This window comes from Typopeltis vanoorti, chromosome 11, assembly GCF_054136105.1.
Source record: "Typopeltis vanoorti isolate ZY-2024b chromosome 11, IOZ_Tvanoo_1.0, whole genome shotgun sequence".
Taxonomy (NCBI): Eukaryota; Metazoa; Arthropoda; class Arachnida; order Uropygi; family Thelyphonidae; genus Typopeltis; species Typopeltis vanoorti.
Window position 1 is genome coordinate 32,159,103 of NC_143559.1, and position 18,630 is coordinate 32,177,732.

General features: G+C 34.0%; 1 protein-coding gene across 1 annotated transcript in view; it reads left to right on the plus strand.

Moving 5' to 3' along the window:
• LOC150101419 (mediator of RNA polymerase II transcription subunit 6-like) overlaps positions 1 to 14,244 on the plus strand; it is a 72,112-nt gene extending 57,868 nt beyond the window's left edge. The window contains exons 6-8 of the mRNA XM_090400314.1: positions 1,851 to 1,919; positions 2,947 to 3,090; positions 13,285 to 14,244. Coding sequence (XP_090256440.1) covers positions 1,851 to 1,919; positions 2,947 to 3,090; positions 13,285 to 13,565 — 494 coding nt within the window. The 3' untranslated portion in view covers positions 13,566 to 14,244. The remainder of the gene's footprint in view (positions 1 to 1,850; positions 1,920 to 2,946; positions 3,091 to 13,284) is intronic.
• Positions 14,245 to 18,630: the final 4,386 nt, after the last annotated feature.

Here is an 18,630-nt window from a genome sequence, read left to right on the forward strand (position 1 = left end):
CTCGCTCACTACTATTATGTTGATCTGGTACTTATCCATTTCCTCAGCTGGCTCCATTTCTTTGCCATTCAGGCTTCTTATGTTGATAGTACCGATGTTGAACTCTGGTGATGTTGAGTTGGGATGTGTTTTAGGATTTGTTCCAGTAGCTGACTTTTCGCTGTTTGCCCTGGCAAAAAATGGGGGGCCCTTGTTTAATTGGGCAACACCCCAGCCTGCATGAAATTCTGTCATGTTGTACTATCATTTTACATTGTAGTTTAAGAATACAATTTGATCAGCTAAATCCCAAATTGCCAACCTACCCTCATCCATTCAGTATCCAGGTAGATACCTAATAGGGTGCATCACAAGAAGGTGAGGATTGGACATTAGGTCAGAAGTTCTGGTCAGTTCTCTGCATTCCTTTAAAGACTGTATGGAGGTCTCCTTTCAGTTATATTGCTTTGACCCTTAAGCACCCCCATGGTTAATTAATTGTGAGAGTATTAATCACTTTACAAAACATACACTTTCAATGATAGATGTGAATTTCATTTGAGGCTGATTTATCTTGATGCAATAGTTGTTTGTGAGTCATATTTTTGAGCATTTGGAATTGCAAAAATGGAGAAACCTAATATTTATTAATGTTATGTGGAGAACTTTTAAAGATAGAAAACAGAATGAAATAAAGATAAGCTTATTTTCAGAAGTTTTTTTTTTTTTTTAGGTAAGTATCAAATTTAGAGGTCATTTTATTTATTAATAACCAATCTAATAACTTAAAAAGTATTCTTATATGTAAAGGAATACTTTTGATAGTAAAACATAAATACAGTCGGTACCCAACTTGACATAAATTCAGACTCATACAGTTTTCCTGAAATTGCTATGAAAGAAATTTGAGATAAAAATTTTATTTAGTGGCATTAGGCCGCTAACAGTGATCGACAGCCTGGGTGGTGCATGTGTATGTGCATTCTTTACTGTTGAGAACAGACATGCTGTGTATTTGTATTCAAACACTTTCATAATTTTTAGTGTGGTCATGATTGGTAAAAAAGAACAGAAGTGAACAAACTGAACCCATGTATAAATGCATGCCTTGAAATGAAAATTAAAGTTATAAAAAAGAAAATAATAAGTATCTTTCACTTGAAAAGTTCTCTACTGGGTACATAATGTGTCCTGCTTCATACTTTGTTTCTGAAGTTGACTTGTGTATCATGGCAAAAACATCTTTACCATAGGTTCCCTTTGCTGTGTGTGTATGCACACACACACACATACAACACTCTTAAATATGACACTTCCATAACATAATAAACAATTCCATCCATAATGTAATGTATTTTCGTGGCAAAATTTTCTGGTTAATGCCAGTAAAGCCAGGTTTTTAATGTCAGTATGAAGATGAATAAAGCAATTGGAGGATGGATCCTGATGCCTCATGGTCTGAAAAGCCCAAAGAGAAACAGATGACTCTTTTTAGTCTGTCAAGAATTTTTTGAAAAGGAGAAAGAAGCCAGTGTTCAGTCATCTTTTGATAATTTTATATGGAAGAATGAACAGCCATACTATTTATACTTTATTATATTATTTTGCATTAATAAATAATTACATACTGAAATCTAATTTGTGTGTGCCTACTCTGAATGAAACTAATAGAAAGATACTTTAAAATATGTTAATGCACTACACACACGTACTGCAAACATCTAAGCAGTAGGATGTGATTAATGGGTAAGGAGGAACATAACTCTTACATAAGTTGGAGACTATCTGTATTCAGATATTTGTTTTATTTTGAACAACCATGACATTTTTTTTTATTGTTTAATTAAACATAATATTTTTCTTGTTTGTAGCAAATTCATATTCTAGATATCATCCATCTAAAGGTTATTGGTGGGAGTTTAAAGATCAGGACACATCTGGTAAGTTAGTCAGTTTCTTTCTTTCCTGTTATGGATCTTGATGAAAATCATAATAAAAGGAAATCTTTTTTTTTTTTTTTTGCATCTACATTCCATCTTTTGTATAGCACTTAATTTGTGTCTGATAAAATGTATATCCTTTGTGTCAATGGAATTCTGGACTGAAGAACTGTCTAAAAACGTTATTTCAGTATATTAGCTGGCATATTTTCCTTTTATGTTAACATTCAATAGTGAAAGGAAGCTGCTAATTTGCATTTTGCTTCTAAAGTTATGATGGTACTTCAGATAAATAATTTTTGAGTCTTAAATTATGAATATTGATTATATAGGTAAAGTGGATACTATATCCAACATTATTTGAAAGCTGAATGTTTGTAGAAACTATGAAAGTTTCGTAAGTTGGTGCCTGAGAGCTTACAAGAATACAATCCTCGGCATCCCTGAGTTGCCTTAGCTTGCACTACTTAAAATACATGAGTGCTGCCCTGGCTTATTCTTATGCAAGGAACTGGTTGGTTCTCTTCAGAGATCAGGCAGAAACCTTAAGAGAGCAAAAACTCTCATTTAGTACTAAGGAAATTGAAATATCAGAGGAATGTATTTTTTGTAAGTGAATTCTCGGTCGGTGTGTAAAAGTAATTACTAAAGGAAGAGCCATATGTAAAATTACATAACATATGTAATTTTACATCGCTGAAATTAAACCTTGTGGCTCTTCCTTTAGTAATAAATATTGATTAATTATTAATTAATATTATCAACGTATTAATATTAACAGCATATTGGCATTATTAGTTATTTATATATAACTGATTAGAACATGATAAAAGGCATGTTATCTTAAGAATTTATAAAGTAATATTTGTTGTGGCTCTCCTTGAGAGATGTATGCAGATGGTATAATCACATAGTACATTTAATATTGTATAATAGTTATTAAATCCTGTACTGTATTTTTGTTCTTTATTTTTTATTGTGTATATCTTGCAAAATGGAACTTTTTTCTTGCATTTTCATTTAAAAGACAAACCAAAGTCAAAGGACAAGGGTAAGGAAGAAGTCAGTTCTTTGTTTCAAAGGAGACGAGTTGACATCTTGCTTGGAGAACTTGCTAAAAAATTTCCACCTAAACTTCCTTCTCCACCTCAATTGGAAAAACAGACAACAGGTTGGTACTAAGAGCCATGTTATTACTGAATGGAATGTATGCATTATATAAATAATTTAATACAGTATATGAATATGAGCAAATTTTGGTTTCTTATCGGGCCACTAAAAAGGGGCTAGTGATGTATAATATACATGTTTTCCCAGCTAAACCACTCCTTATTCTCATGGTTGTGCCAACCTTTCACAAACAGGGCTCTATTGAACCCCACAGGTATTGCTGCCACAAAAGCATATCTTCTCTAGATAGAGACAGTACTGTGTAGATCTCCCAGTGGTGGATGACTCATCATCTGTTGGAACACCACATCCACTTTCTTATTAGAGGCATGAAATGGATGCTGTTATGTTTGTTACCTTTTCTGTCAATTTTTATCCTACCTCCTTCTCCTCCTTTCTTACATACAGTGAGCATAACATCCTTTAAGATCATACCATATACACTGTAAGTACTGAACCTCCCCAATTTGAGGATACAACAGTAAAGCAGGATTATCAAGGAGACTGGATTTCTCCTAGATAATCCTAGTGAGTGATATATTCGAAAGTCTTTCACCTCCCACATCATTCTTCTAATCTTTATTTAACTCCTCTTTCCTTATTAGTAAATGAAAAACAACATAAAGAAATAGTTATTCTGGGAATCAGAAAAACTCTTCTATAAAAAAAAACAAACTGACAAATACATAAAAAAATAATAAATATACAATCAAAAATATATAATTTGGTTTATGTTATTCCCTTTTTTATTCTCCAAAAAAAATTTAAAAAAAAGCATCAGTAATTTGTGAGAAAAATTCATATATGTATATATAGGCATACCCCAGTCATCTAGTCATATGACACATTAGGTTCCAGGCTACTGTCCAATAGCGAATCACCGCTTTTTTTCCCCTTCAATTGTAGATGCATGTAATGGTTTATTAACATTTTTAAGCAGTCGTATATGTGCATAAATGACGTAAATGAAGCATTTATTTACGTCAGGCACATGAACGAAAATTTTGTAAAATAATTTTTCAAACAAATAAAAAAGTTATTTGGCATAAATTGACTTAAGGGAATATACCAGCTAGATTGGTCATCAATCTTCATGATTAAAATTTTTTCTATTTTGGCAATAAGATTGTCACATTTACAGTTAACTGTATTGTTAACTAGTGTAGCACTTTACATTCACTCAGAACTTTATCTTTCTTTGTAACAACTATAATGATAGTAGTGCGAGGTAAGTTTAGCCTCTGGCCTGTCTCAGTGTTCAATACACCATCATCACTAAATTTAACAATTTTAACCTTAGTATCTAATGCAATAGGTTTGTGCATCTTCTTCTCTTTACTGTAAGCAACAGCACTCTTACTTTTTGAATTTTTTCTGCCATTATTAACAACAATAAAATGAAATAGTTATAAATAGTTTATAATTCACATCAAAACACCAAAAAAAGAGGATGAGATGTAGAGAGGAATGATATTGTAAACAAACAGTTGCAAACTGCTCATCAATTGATTCACTGGGGCATTATGTTGCTAAAACCATTGTATGAACAAAAATGTGTTGTATGAATGGGCATTGGTCTTAACTGAAAAGCATCGTATGAGTGGATCATCATAAAGCGAAGCATCGTAAGGCAGGGTATTACTATGTATATCATTGCCATCATCAAATTCTTGATATGTACCCTCATAGGATGAGAAATGACACGAGGAACCTGATAAAGGTTCATCATGGATGGAAATCGAACCCAGGTCTTTCCAACTAAAGGTGAGTTAGCTGGTCTCATATGAAGGTGGAGGGTTTTTTCTCCTGGAAACTCAGGTTTTTCATCTCTCAAAACAGGCAAACCAATCCCATGAACACTCATGTCTGCAGTCATAAAATACTTAATGTAGAGCAAGGAAGGCAATGAGAAACCACCATGTTCCATGATCATTATTCCCTAAATATCATATTGCTATCATGCCAACCATAAGGTTGAGGGAAACATACAACAACACTTAATTGTGCCTGAATAGCTGAAACGTTTCACTTGCTTCATAGGTTTTCCATTCAAGATGCAGTTGATGTTTTGTTCCTGCCTGATTTCATGGTGCATGCTTTTTATTGCTGATTTTCATGCAAAATTTATTACAGCAGTTATTCAGTTTAAGAAATGCTACAGACTTGCACTGGATTTACTTAGGAGTATCACATCATCTGCATAAAGTACAGAGCTGAGATTAGCATCTCCAATTTTGATATCAGATTTCATGCCACTTTCCTTCATAATGTGATCCATATAAATAACTGTGGAGATAATGTACACTCCTGTTTCATCTAATTTAACATCAAACCATTTTCCTGTACTTCCAGAATTCTAACTGCTGACTTGAAACTCTCAGTTATAGGCTATGTATTGTTTGATATAATGTCCCATTTACACCATATAGTATAACTATAACATTTTAGACAGCTTTTGTCTTGGCAGCATATTACCATGATTTCTCATCTATTTGTCAAGAACAGAAAATCTGTTCCTGACAGCCTTTATTTGCCGAATCCAGCTTGTACTTTTTCAAGCTTACTTTCCACAGTTTCTCTTAACTTTTTCTTAAGTATACTTGCATAAATCTTGTTAAATACTTAGTAGGAAAATTCCTCTGTAATTTTAATTCAGTTTTATTTCCCTTTTCATAAATGAGTACTATGAGAATTCTATTTCAATTATCTGAAATTCACCCTCTGATGAGTCTTCCTAAATTATGCAGTGTAGCCACTGTAAACTTTCATACCTCCACATATGAGCATTTCTGGTCAAATATTATCTACTCCAGCTGCCTTTCCACATTGCAGGTTTATGTGGGCTTTCTCTACCACTGTATTGTCACTTGCTTGTTTCATTTAATAGTCTTTCAAAGCAATTACTCTGGACATCTAGAATATCTTTATCTTCACTTCAATGTCACCCCTATCATGTCTGATTCCTTTTAGTATATTCTTCCCCCTATTTCCCAGCTTTTTCACTGGGCTCGAGGATATTTTGACTCCTTCCTGAGATTTATTTTCTGTGTTCTTACCATGATTTTTGTTTGGCTAGTTTTACACAGTGCTTCACTTTCTTACATTTTTCTTTGTATTCTCTCAGAGCACAAGCTTACTTATTTGCCAGGATATTGGTTAATTCAGTCAGAGAGAGAGAGAGGGAGAGAGTCATATAGTGAGGTTGTTTGCAAGGGTAGAAAAATCAGAACTTCATTATAACTAAGGAAGTTAAAGAGGAAGTCAAGGAACTTTTGATGTGCTTTCTTCTTTTCCTTAACTGCCTCTTTAACTTCCTTAGTTATAATAGAGTTGTGATTTTTCTATCCTTGCAAACAACTTCATTATATGCCACTCTCTGACTGAATTAACCAATATTTTCTTCTGGGTCTACCACTGAATCTTCAAGGTTTGGTTCTTGTTTTCAAATCAAACTAATTTTTTTAAAAAGTAATGTTTGGATATTTAAGTCTACTGTTCATCTCTGAAAGCTGCTCGACTTTGATTTGTTTTAAAACTTTCTTACACACTTTTCTTTTCAATATTATATTCAATTTTTTCCTGCTCAGAACTAAATAGTCATCACTTCAGATTTCAAATCCTCTATATACTCGTGTCTTGAACTAGCATGAAGATATCACTGTTAACAATAACATAGTCAAAGAGGCTTTTCTTATTTCTTGCATCTTCTCTCGATACCTGTTTGTGCACACATTATGTTAGAACATGGTGTTAGTAATATCTAGTCCATGTCCTGAACAGAAATCCAGCAGATACTTACCATTATTATTAGCTTTGCACATTTCCTCCTTTTTTCTGATTATTATGACTTGAATATTAGATTTTGTATTTGTCATTTAGAAAAATTTTTGTCTTCTTTGTTTCAGTAGCATCTATTATATCAATCTGATTCACACACATATATATGTGTGTGTGAATGTTGATGACCTGAATGACTACCTGCTAGCTATCTGAACTACATTATTTGCATTTTCTGACATTCTAGTCAGAGAATGCAAACACAGAATCTTGTGATATATTTGCTGTTAGCAATGATCGAACACCAGTTGTCTATCTATCTACCCACCTACCAGAATGTTGACTAATTCTTAGCATTCTGTTCAACACCCTTGACCTTTCCATAACCTCTCCTCCTCCTTCCAGTTGTATTGCAGATGTCGTTTCTCATTTTGGTAACTCAGATCATAACTCCATCCAAGTTTTTCTTGATTACAGAATATCCTTCACTCAATCAGTTGTAGTGTCATGTCCTTTACTAGTGGTTCCAGATATGATGATCTCTGACTGTATCCACAGTTTGGTTCTATAACAAACTTGCCAAGGTAGGTCAAGAAAAAAAAATCAGCCTTACCAAGGTAACTTGGAACAAACTCCATCTTTTCACTTAGCCTATATTGCAGATTGCAACAGCTGCAAAAAAAATTCACCAAATTTCATTTTGAAAGCACCGAATACAGAAAACTTGTATCATCACCATCGTTATCAAATTCCTGCCATGTACCCTCAAGGGGTGTACAGGATATGATAGTACTACATGAAAAAAATTACATCATTATTAATTTTCTATCTACAATTTTCCTCCAAATCAGTCTGTTACTTGTCAAGACTCCAACATTATCACATCTTATATTTCTATCGTCTAAGGCACTTTGTACCGTATCATTTGTATCTTATTCAAATTTGTATCTTGTATCTTATTCAAATAACCTTTAATGGGTGGAAGTGAGATTCCAAGAAAAGTCATTCAAGCTCTTTAGTCTTATTGCCAGGACCATTGTGTACAGCTATGCTCTTTCATCATCATAGCATAACCTCATGATAAAACAGGCCTCTTGGTGTCATTCTTCTTTTTCTTGAACTCTTGAATACATTCAGGAGTTTGAGATGGCCAATTACCTACCAAGAACAGCTCACTCCCTGCCTTTTCTAGTCTTTTTATCAGATAACACAATCAGAGGCATCCTGAATAGCCTAGACATCAATTTTTATCTTGATGGTATCCTTTCAATTGGCACAACCCCAGTTGTGCCAAAATTAACACCTATGTTGCATTATATTGCTTCTTAATTTTTCTTATTCATCTGGACTCTACCTAGCAGAGTGGAATCAGACAATATTCAGTGAACTCCAAAAAAAGTCAACCATCAAACTATTATATCATTGCTCTCACCACAATTCACTGATGGTGAAGGTTATCAACATTCATCATCTTTACTACGTGGAGACCCACTAGTTCTGTAGTGACAAGCACCATGGATTCTGCCACTCTTGATCCATACTCAGTGTCCTAGCAGCGGACCACCTTCAGAGACAGGCCATTGAAAGGTATCAAAACTCACTTGGTTGCTATTGATATTTCCAAGGTATTTTGTCAGATGTGGCATATGCTCCTCAGATTTTTTTTTCCAGATTTCTGAAATGTCCCATATTCTTCCTCATTACAATAGATCCCTACTTTTTTTTTTAATATTACTAACATTATTTTTCACTATTATTTTTTAATAATAACACATGAGAGATTGTAGATCTATAACAAATTGATGATGTGCTGGTATGCAGGCAGTTTCCCTTAATCTCGTATCCACTAGCACTAATGTGCTATAGGTTTTGATATTAAACCCACATGGGTTTAATATCAAACCCATGCGGGTTTGATATTAAAAAATATTGCTTTAAATAAAAGAGCATGAACTTTCATCAAAATCTATAAAAGCTTTTAATGAAGATAGATTTCATGGATATCTAGCTTCATTTCTTTTCAGTTATTTAAAACCACAAGGACTTTTTTTTTTAACAAATATACTACTATATATTTGATATACTCGATCGCAGTATTATTAATATACTGTTTACCGTGAAAATAATTGATTTATCTTGGAAAATTTATTTTCTTTTGGTTCTTTTTAAAAATATTAATTGAATTGAATTATTAAGCATTCATTCATTGTGAAAAGTATTTTTCTTTCATGTACAAAAAAAAATTTCACGTAGCATATCACACATGAATAGCAAGCCGACCGTCCATGCTGAAACCACTCCATCAACAAATAAGCCATAAGAACTAATATTGTGCTAAAGCTAAAAAACTTGTTTATGTTATAAAGTTGGTTTCCTTATTTAAAGCTGTAGCAGTCATATAACAGGCACCATCATCGTCATCAAATTCCTGACATGTACCCTCAAGGGGTGTACAGGATATGATAGTACTACATGAAAAATTTACATCATTACTAACTTCCTATCTACAATTTTCCTCCAAATCAGTCTGCTACTTGTCAAGACTCCAACATTATAAGATCTTATATTTCTATCGTCTAAGGCACTTTGTACCGTATCAATCCACCTATATCTTGGTCTTCCTCTGGGTCGTTTTCCTGCCAACCAGGCAGAGAACACTTGTTTTGCTAATCTTTCCTCGCCCATTCTGTTTAAGTGACCATACCACCTGAGATTAGCTCTGCTAACGCATTCCTGGATGCTGACAATGTCAAGTTCTTTCCTAATATCCTTGTTTTTAATAGGATATTGCCATTGATGCCATCTGTTCACACCTCTAATCTTTCTCAGGACTCTCATATCTGCGGTCTCTATTCTTTGGTCAAGTGTTTTACTTCTGACCCAGCTCGCAGATCCATAAGTTAAAACTGGTTTGAACACTGTCTTGTATACACTAATTTAGTGTTCCAACTGATTTCTCTCTTATTCCATATGAATTTATTCAATTGACTGCCTACCATACCAGCTTTGTTGATTCTGTTGTCTATTTCCATATTTAATTTACCATCTTCAGTAAAAATCGTGCCTAAGTAGCTGAAATGTTTTACTTGTTCCACAGGTTCCCCGTTCACAACACAGTTGACATTTTCAATGATTCTGCCTAATTTCATTGTCTTTGTCTTTTTAATGCTGACCTTCATACCATGTCTATTACAACAGTTATTCAATTTAGTCAGGGCAACTTGCAAACTTGTAGCGGATTTATTTAGAAGTATAACATCGTCTGCATAAAGCAAAGAGCTGACATTAACATCTCCAATTCTGATATCATGTTTAATACCACTTTCCTTCATAATGTGATCCATATAGATAATGAATAACAGAGGGGATAATGTACATCCTTGTCTCACACCAGTTTTAACATTAAACTATCTTCCTGTACTTTCTTCGATTCTAACTGCTGACTTACAACTCAAATAAAGACTAAGTATTGCTTAATATATTGCCCCATTGACACCATATAACTGTAGCGTATCGAATAGCTTCTCTCTTGGCACCTTGTCATATGCCTTTTCCAGATCGACAAAACTTAAATACAGATCTTTGTTATATTCCCATGCTTTCTCAACTATTTGTCGTAAAGTGAAGATCTCATCCTGACAGCCTCTATTTGGTCTGAATCCAGCTTGTTCTTCACCAAGCTTTTTCTTCCAGAATTCTTCTCAACCGTTTCTCAAGTATACTTGAGAAACGGTTGAGAAGAATTGCATACATCTTGCCAGGAACACTCAGCAGGGAGATACCTCTGTAATTCTCACATTCAGTTTTATTTCCCTTTTTATATATGGGTACTATGAGAGCTCTACTCCAATCATCGGGAATTCATCCCCCCTGTCCAGGCTTTCTGAACTATGCAGTGCAGCCATTGTAAGCCTTTTATACCACCATATTTCAGCATTTCTGGTCGAATATCATCTACTCCTGCTGCCTTTCCACATTTCAAACCTTTGATGGCTTTTTCTACTTCAAGTATGGATATGTATTCCTGACTGTATGCCTCTGGAGTGTTTTTTACCACTGTGCTATCGCTGCTTGTTTCATTTAGCAATTTTTCAAAGTAATTACTCCATATTTCAAGGATATCTTTTTCTCCTGTTTTCATGTCACCTTTATCATCTCTAACTCCTTTTACAGCACTCTTTCCTCCATTTCTAAGCTTCTTTAACAACCTCCAGAATATTTTGCCACATTCTTGATATTTATTTTTTATGTTCTTGCCAAAGTCCTCCCATGACTTTTGTTTAGCTAGTTTTACACAGTGTTTAGCATTCTTGCATTTGTCTCTATATTCTCTAAGAGCACAAGCTGACTTATTTGACAGGAACTTTTGGTATGCTTTCTTCTTTTCCTTCACTGCCTCTTTAACTTCCTGTGTCCACCAGGGAGTTCTGATTTTTTTATCCTTACAGACAACCTCACCACATGCCTCTCTGGCAGAATCAATCAATGTTTTCTTCAGAGTTTGCCACTGAATCTCCAAGGTTTGATTCCTGTTCTCAAACTCTTTCATTTTTTCTTCAATAATCTCTGTGTATTTTAGTCTACAGTTCACATCTGAGAGCTGCTCAACTTTTATTTCCTTTAAAACTTTCTTACATGTTATTCTTTTAAATATGAAATTCAATTTTATCCTGCTCAAGACTAAATAGTGATCGCTTCCAATTTCAAATCCTCTGTACACTCTGGTGTTCTGCACCAGGGAGAAAACACCTCTGTCAACAATAATATAGTCAATGAGACTTTTCTTATTCCTTGCCTCTTCTCTCCATGTGAATTTGTGCACATTTTTATGTTGGAACATGGTGTTAGTAATAATCAGTCCATGTCCTGAGCAGAAATCTAACAGGTATTTGCCATTTTTAGCTTTGCTCTTTTCTCCAAATTTTCCCAAAATAGTTTTGTATGTCTGACAATCACTTCCTACTCTGCTATTTAGATCTCCAACAAGGACCAACTTTTCCTTTTTCATTGTGTCAGTTGCTTTTTCTAAAGCATCAAAAAATTTCTCCACTTCTACCTTAGTAGAACCTTCTGTGGGATCATAGGCACAAATAAGTCTCATTGTCCAATTCCCCATTCTGATATTTGTCCACATCACTCTACTTGAGACTGCCATTCAAGAAGATTAGCCTCATATTTTGTGTTGAATACTATGGCTACTCCATCTTTTCCTTGATTTTCATTTCCTGAATATAATATTTTGTATTTATTGCTCAGAAAGATCTCACCAGTTTTGGTCTTTTTTGTTTCAATCGCTGTATTATGTCGATTTGGTACTTTTCTAATTCTTCAGCTAGCATTTCTTTGCCATTCAGGCTTCTTATGTTGATAGTTCCAATCTTTAACTCTGTTGATGTTGAGTTGGGGTGTGTTTCAGATTTTGGAGTTATTAATGTTGATTGGTATGTGTGGGGGAGGGTTCTGTAAAATATCCCATTGTTTTCTTCATGTTTGTGAACCAAAATTTAACATTTAGCTTACCAGTTTTTATATGATTGTGGGCATGAGTCACACATATTCTTTAGAATGGCAACCAAATATTTGGAAAGAGCATATGTTAGCCCTCTCATTGTACCCCCCCCCCCCAACACACACACACACACACACATGCATAGTCAGAAGAGTACACAAAGACTGACATAAATACATGATGGGGGGAATGTCAGCTAATATATTTACATGCAAACAACTACATAAAAACAATATCATGCACAAGAATTTCCACATGAAAAAGTGGAAAATATTCATGTTATGAGTGCATCAAGCATGGGATTAGAATGTTTTACAGAATATGCAATGTATATAAATGATTGCGTGTACACTACCTAACAGAGTGGAATCAGCCATACATACACTATGTACACACAGGCAGCATACCTTAAAAAAATTTCATGTACGATAGAGCATTGGAAACTTCATTCCAAAAAAGTTCTATATATATAGTGTTTGGAAAAAACTTATATGCAAAAGTTAAGTTAAAGGAAAAATAAGCCATGTCTGGATTACTACCCTATGGTATAAGTAAGTTTATTTTTCACTTGGTTGGTATAAGTATAATTGCTTAAAGTTTATGGAAGTAAATTGGAAACAGGCAAATGAATAATGTTGTAAATAAAAAAAAATTTTTTTTAGCGTTTATCTCCAACTGTCAAATTGTTAGTTTTATAATTGAGTAGTTCAAGATGTTACTCACTCAAATAATAAAACACTCATTATTAGTATATTTGTTTATCTTCTGTTAGGCACAATTGTCCATCTTTTCATAGAGTTCATTTAATTAAGAATTTTTCCATTCTATTTACCTTTAATTGGTGTAAATATTATTTCCAACTGATATTTATTTATACTTCTTAAAAAATATATTAAAAAAAAATTTCAGATGAAGCAGTTAAGACAGAAGGGAAAACCGAAGTGAAGGTTGAAAAGCCTGATAATCAAGTATCTGCTGCAACAACAACAACAACGACAACAGTATCAGGAGCATCTGCAACAACAGCAGCAGCGGCAACAACAACTGCATCAGCTACAACAGCAGCATCAATAACAGCTCCTCCAACAACAGCACCAGTAACTTCAGTAGCAACAACAACAACATCATCAAATTTACCACAGCCAAGACCTAGCATGAAACCTCCAGAAAAAAGACCAAGATTAGCTTAGTAATTCTAATTTGGCCTTTACTTTTTTTGCTAGTGATTAAGATTAATATAATAAGGAACAGAAAGAATTATTCTGATGTAAATACATAATGCTATGTTATTAAAGGTTATTTTATTTGAACAAATAGTATGTTGCAGAACAGAATTTTTTTTTTCTAGTTTGCTTTAAACCAAAGCCTATTTATTCATTTTCCATATCATTCATACTAAGTTGCATAATTTATTGATCTTGCCTTTGGTCCTGTACTATTTTCCATTCTTAACAATTTACAAGTTTTGTATCTTGACCATGCATAAATTGTCATTATGTACATTTCATTGCTTTTCATTTGAAGAATTTAATGTTGTATATATTAGCAGTTATTGAATTAATTTAGCCTAATCAAGGATTGAAAGCAAGATTTCCCTTTAAGCATTTGATATTACAAGGTGTGGTATAAAATATTTTATAAAAGTAGGAACTAAATTAATTGATTACTATGCATTCAATATTATAGCCAAGTTAGCTAAAACTATTTGCATTTGAAACATTAAAACTTTCACAAGTAATTGTTAACTTACAAAAAAAAAGAATTGCAAGTTATCTAGGCATTGAACTATTTAAAAGACACAAGCTCTGTCCAGCTCATGCATTCACTTTATTATTCATGCTTTTCATTAAAGGTTTCATTGGTTGTTGTAATTTGATTTTTGTTGTCTGCATAGGTAAAAATGTTTCAAAAACTTTAGAAATTCAAAAAGAAAATATCATCAATATTTCTGATGTAATCTAAGTCATCACATAATGTGTAGAATTACTTATGCAAGTCAGTGGTGTAACTATTTTTTTTTTCTTTTTCTTAGTAACACATTCTTGTTAAGTCATTTTTCATCTTTTGTTTGACTTCCTTATAATTTTCATTAGGCACATGCAGGTAACACAATAGTGCTTTCCTTTTCTGTCCATCATTAAACTTGAATATAACAGCTACTAATAATTAAAGTATGTTCATTTGTGATTATCCAATAACCAAAACTGCAGTATTAAGAAATGCACTCATATTGGAGGATTCAAAAATCTTCATAAAAATCTTCAGGGGGTGCTTAAGGGTCAAAGCTGTATAACTGCGAGGAGACCTCCACATAGCCTTTAAAGGAATGCGGAGAACCAACCAGGGCTTCTGACTTAATGTCCAATCCTCACCTTCTCATGTGCACCCTGTTGAGTATCTACTTGGATACTGAATGAACGAGGATGGGGTGGCAATTTGGGATTTAGCCGACCAAATTGTATTCTTATTGGTTAAACCAAAATAAAAAATGATGGTGCAACATGACAAAATTTCATGCCGGCTGGGGCGTCGCCCAGTTAAACAAGGCCCCGTTGTTTTTCGCCAGGGAGCCAGAGCGAACAGCGAAAAGTCAGCTACTGGAACAAATCTGAAAACACACCCCAACTCAACATCACCAGAGTTAAAGATCGGTACTATCAACATAAGAAGCCTGAATGGCAAAGAAATGGAGCTAGCTGAGGAATTAGATAAGTACCAGATCGACATAATAGAGGTGACTGAAACAAAAAAGACGAAAACTGGTGAGATCTTTCTGAGCAATAAATACAAAATGTTATATTCAGGCAATGACAATCAAGGTAAAGAAGGAGTAGCCATAGTATTCAACACAAAATACGAGGCTAATCTTCTTGAATGGCAGTCAGTCTCAAGTAGAGTAATGTGGGCAAATATGAGAATGGGGAACTGGACAATGAGACTTATTTGTGCCTATGGTCCCACAGAAGGTTCTACTAAGGTAGAAGTGGAGGAATTTTTTTGAGGCTTTAAAAAAACAACTGACACAATGAAAAAGGAAAAGTTGGTCCTTGTTGAGGATCTAAATAGCAGAATAGGAAATGATTGTGAGACATACAAAAATATTTTGGAAAAATTTGGAGAAAAGAGCAAAGCTAATAATAATTGCAAATATCTGTTGGATTTCTGCTCAGGACATGGACTGATTATTACTAACACCATGTTCCAACATAAAAATGTGCACAACTTCACATGGAGAGAAGAGGCAAGGAATAAGAAAAGTCTCAATGACTATGTTATTATTGATAGTGATGTTTTCTTCCTGGTGTAGGACACCAGAGTGTACAGAGGATTTGAAATTGGAAGTGATCACTATTTAGTCTTGAGCAGGATAAAATTGAATTTCATATTGAAAAGAATAACATGTAAGAAAGTTTTAAAGCGAATAAAAGTTGAGCAGCTCTCAGATGTGAACTGTAGACTAAAATACACAAAGATTATTGAAGAAAAAATGAATGAGTTTGAGAACAAGAACCAAACCTTGAAGAAAACCCTGATTGATTCAGCCAGAGAGGCATGTGGTGAGGTTGTCTGCAAGGATAGAAAAATCAGAACTTCATGCTGGACACAGCAAGTAAAAGAGGCAGTGAAGGAAAAGAAGAAAGCATATCAAAAGTTCCTGGTAAATATGTCAGCTTGTACTCTTGCTATTAGAGAATAGAGTGACAAATGTAAGAAAGCTAAACACTGTAAAACTAGCTAAACAAAAGTCATAGGAGGACTTTGAGAAGAACATAGAAAATAAATATCAAGAAGGTGGTAAGATATTCTGTTGGTTATTGAAGAAGCTTAGAAATGGAGGAAAGAGTGCTGTAAAAGGAGTTAGAGATGATAAATATGACATGAAAATGGGAGAAAAAGATATCCTTGAAATATGGAGTAATTACTTCAAAAAATTGCTAAATGCAACAAGCAGTGATGACAGCACAGTGGTAAAAAAACACTGACCAGGCATGCAGTCAGGAATACATATCCATACTTGAAGTAGTAAAAGCCATCAAAGGCTTAATATGTGGAAAGGCACAGGAGTAGATGATATTCAACAGGAAATGCTGAAATATGGTGGTATAAAAGTCTTACAGAAAGTTCAGAAAGCCTGGACAGAGGGATGAATTCCCGATGATTGGAGTAAAGCTCTCATAGTACCCATATATAAAAAGGGAAATAAAAGGGAATATGAGAATTACAGAGGTATTTCCCTACTAAGTGTTCCTGGCAAAATCTATGCAAGTATACTTGAGAAACGGTTGAGAAGAATTGTGGAAGAAAAGCTTGGTGAAGACAAAGCTGGATTCAGGCCAAATAGAGGCTGTCAGGATCAGATCTTCACTTTATGAGAAATAGTTGAGAAAGCATGGGAATATAACAAAGATCTCTATTTGAGTTTTGTAGATCTGGAAAAGGCATATGACAAGGTGCCAAGAGAGAAGCTATTCAATATGCTACAGTTATATGGTGTCAATGGGGCATTATATCAAGCAATACTTAGTCTTTATTTGAGTTGTAAGTCAGCAGTTAAAATTGAAGAAAGTACAGGAAGATGGTTTAATGTTAAATCTGGTGTGAGACAAGGATGTACATTATCCCCTCTCTTATTCATTATCTATATGGATCACATTATGAAGGAAAGTGGTATTAAACATGATATCAAAATTGGAGATGTTAATGTCAGCTCTTTGCTTTATGCAGATGATGTTATACTTCTAAATAAATCCACTACAAGTCTGCAAGATTCTCTGACTAAATTGAATAACTGTTGTAATAGATATGGTATGAAGGTCAGCAATAAAAAGACAAAGACAATGAAAATAGGCAGAATCATTGAAAATGTCAACTGTGTTGTGAATGGAGAACCTGTGGTACAAGTAAAACATTTCAGCTACTTAGGCACGATATTTAGTGAAGATGGTAAATTCAATATAGAAATAGACAACAGAATCAGCAAAGCTGGTATGGTGGGAAGTCAATTGAATAAATTCATATGGAATAAGAGAGAAATTAGTCGGAACACTAAATTATCTGTATACAAGACAGTGTTCAAACCAGTTTTAACTTATGGATCTGAGAGCTGGGTCAGAAATAAAACACTTGACCAGAGACTAGAGACTGCAGATATGAGAGTCCTGAGAAAGATTAGAGGCATGAACAGATGGCATCAATGGTAATATCATATTAAAAATGAGGATATTAGGAAAGAACTTGACATTGTCAGCATCCAGGAATGCGTTAGCAGAGCTAATCTCAGGTGGTATGGTAACTTAAACAGAATGGGTGAAGAAAGATTAGCAAAACAAGTTTTCTCTGCCAGGTTGGCAGCAGAAAGACCCAGAGGAAGACCAAGATATAGGTGGATTGATACGGTACAAAGTGCCTTAGACGATTGAAATATAAAATCTGATAATGTTGGAGTCTTGACAAGTAACAGACTGATTTGGAGGAAAATTGTAGATAGGAAGTTAGTAATGATGTAATTTTTTTCATGTAGTATTATCATATCCTGTACACCCCTTGAGGGTACATGGCAGGAATTTGATGATGATGATGAAAATCTTCTTTTGTTATTTCAATAGTAACAATGCTGATTATAATCACTTTGTATTCAAGTTTGGTTTTCAAAGTGGAGTTTGTCTTACTGTAAAGTTCTAAATTAAGTTTACAATGTTAAACAAGTTTAAGTGAGAAGAAATATACTTGATAATGTTTGTTCGCAATAATTATTATGTCAATGTAGTTTTCTTTATTAAAAAAAAATTATTAGTTTTCTTTATTAAAAAAAAAAAAAAAAAAAAAATTAAAACTCCAAACTCAAGATTCTACAACACACGTTTGCCTATGCATGAAAGCAGAATGAGAAAGATAAAAACCTATAGAATGCAATGTTTAAACTTTAGATTTTTTAATGATTTCAGTCCTCAGTAAGCAGGATGGTGGTCTCCCACTAGGTGATGAAACTCATTCTGTCTAAAAACGTTAACAAACATCCATATCTTCAGCAGAATTTGAACTCACAGGCTGTTGGTTTAAGTGGAGGATGCCGTCCGCTGGAAAACAGTGTCATTGATGATATCAAATTGCATCTTATAAAAATTATCCTCCTCCTGAAAGTAATTAAAATGACTTGTGAATCCAGATTGTTGTATATTTAGATATCCTATGTCTGCTGCACGTTCATTAGAATCATTATGATATTTAAACCACAAAGTAGTATTGTGATGGGAA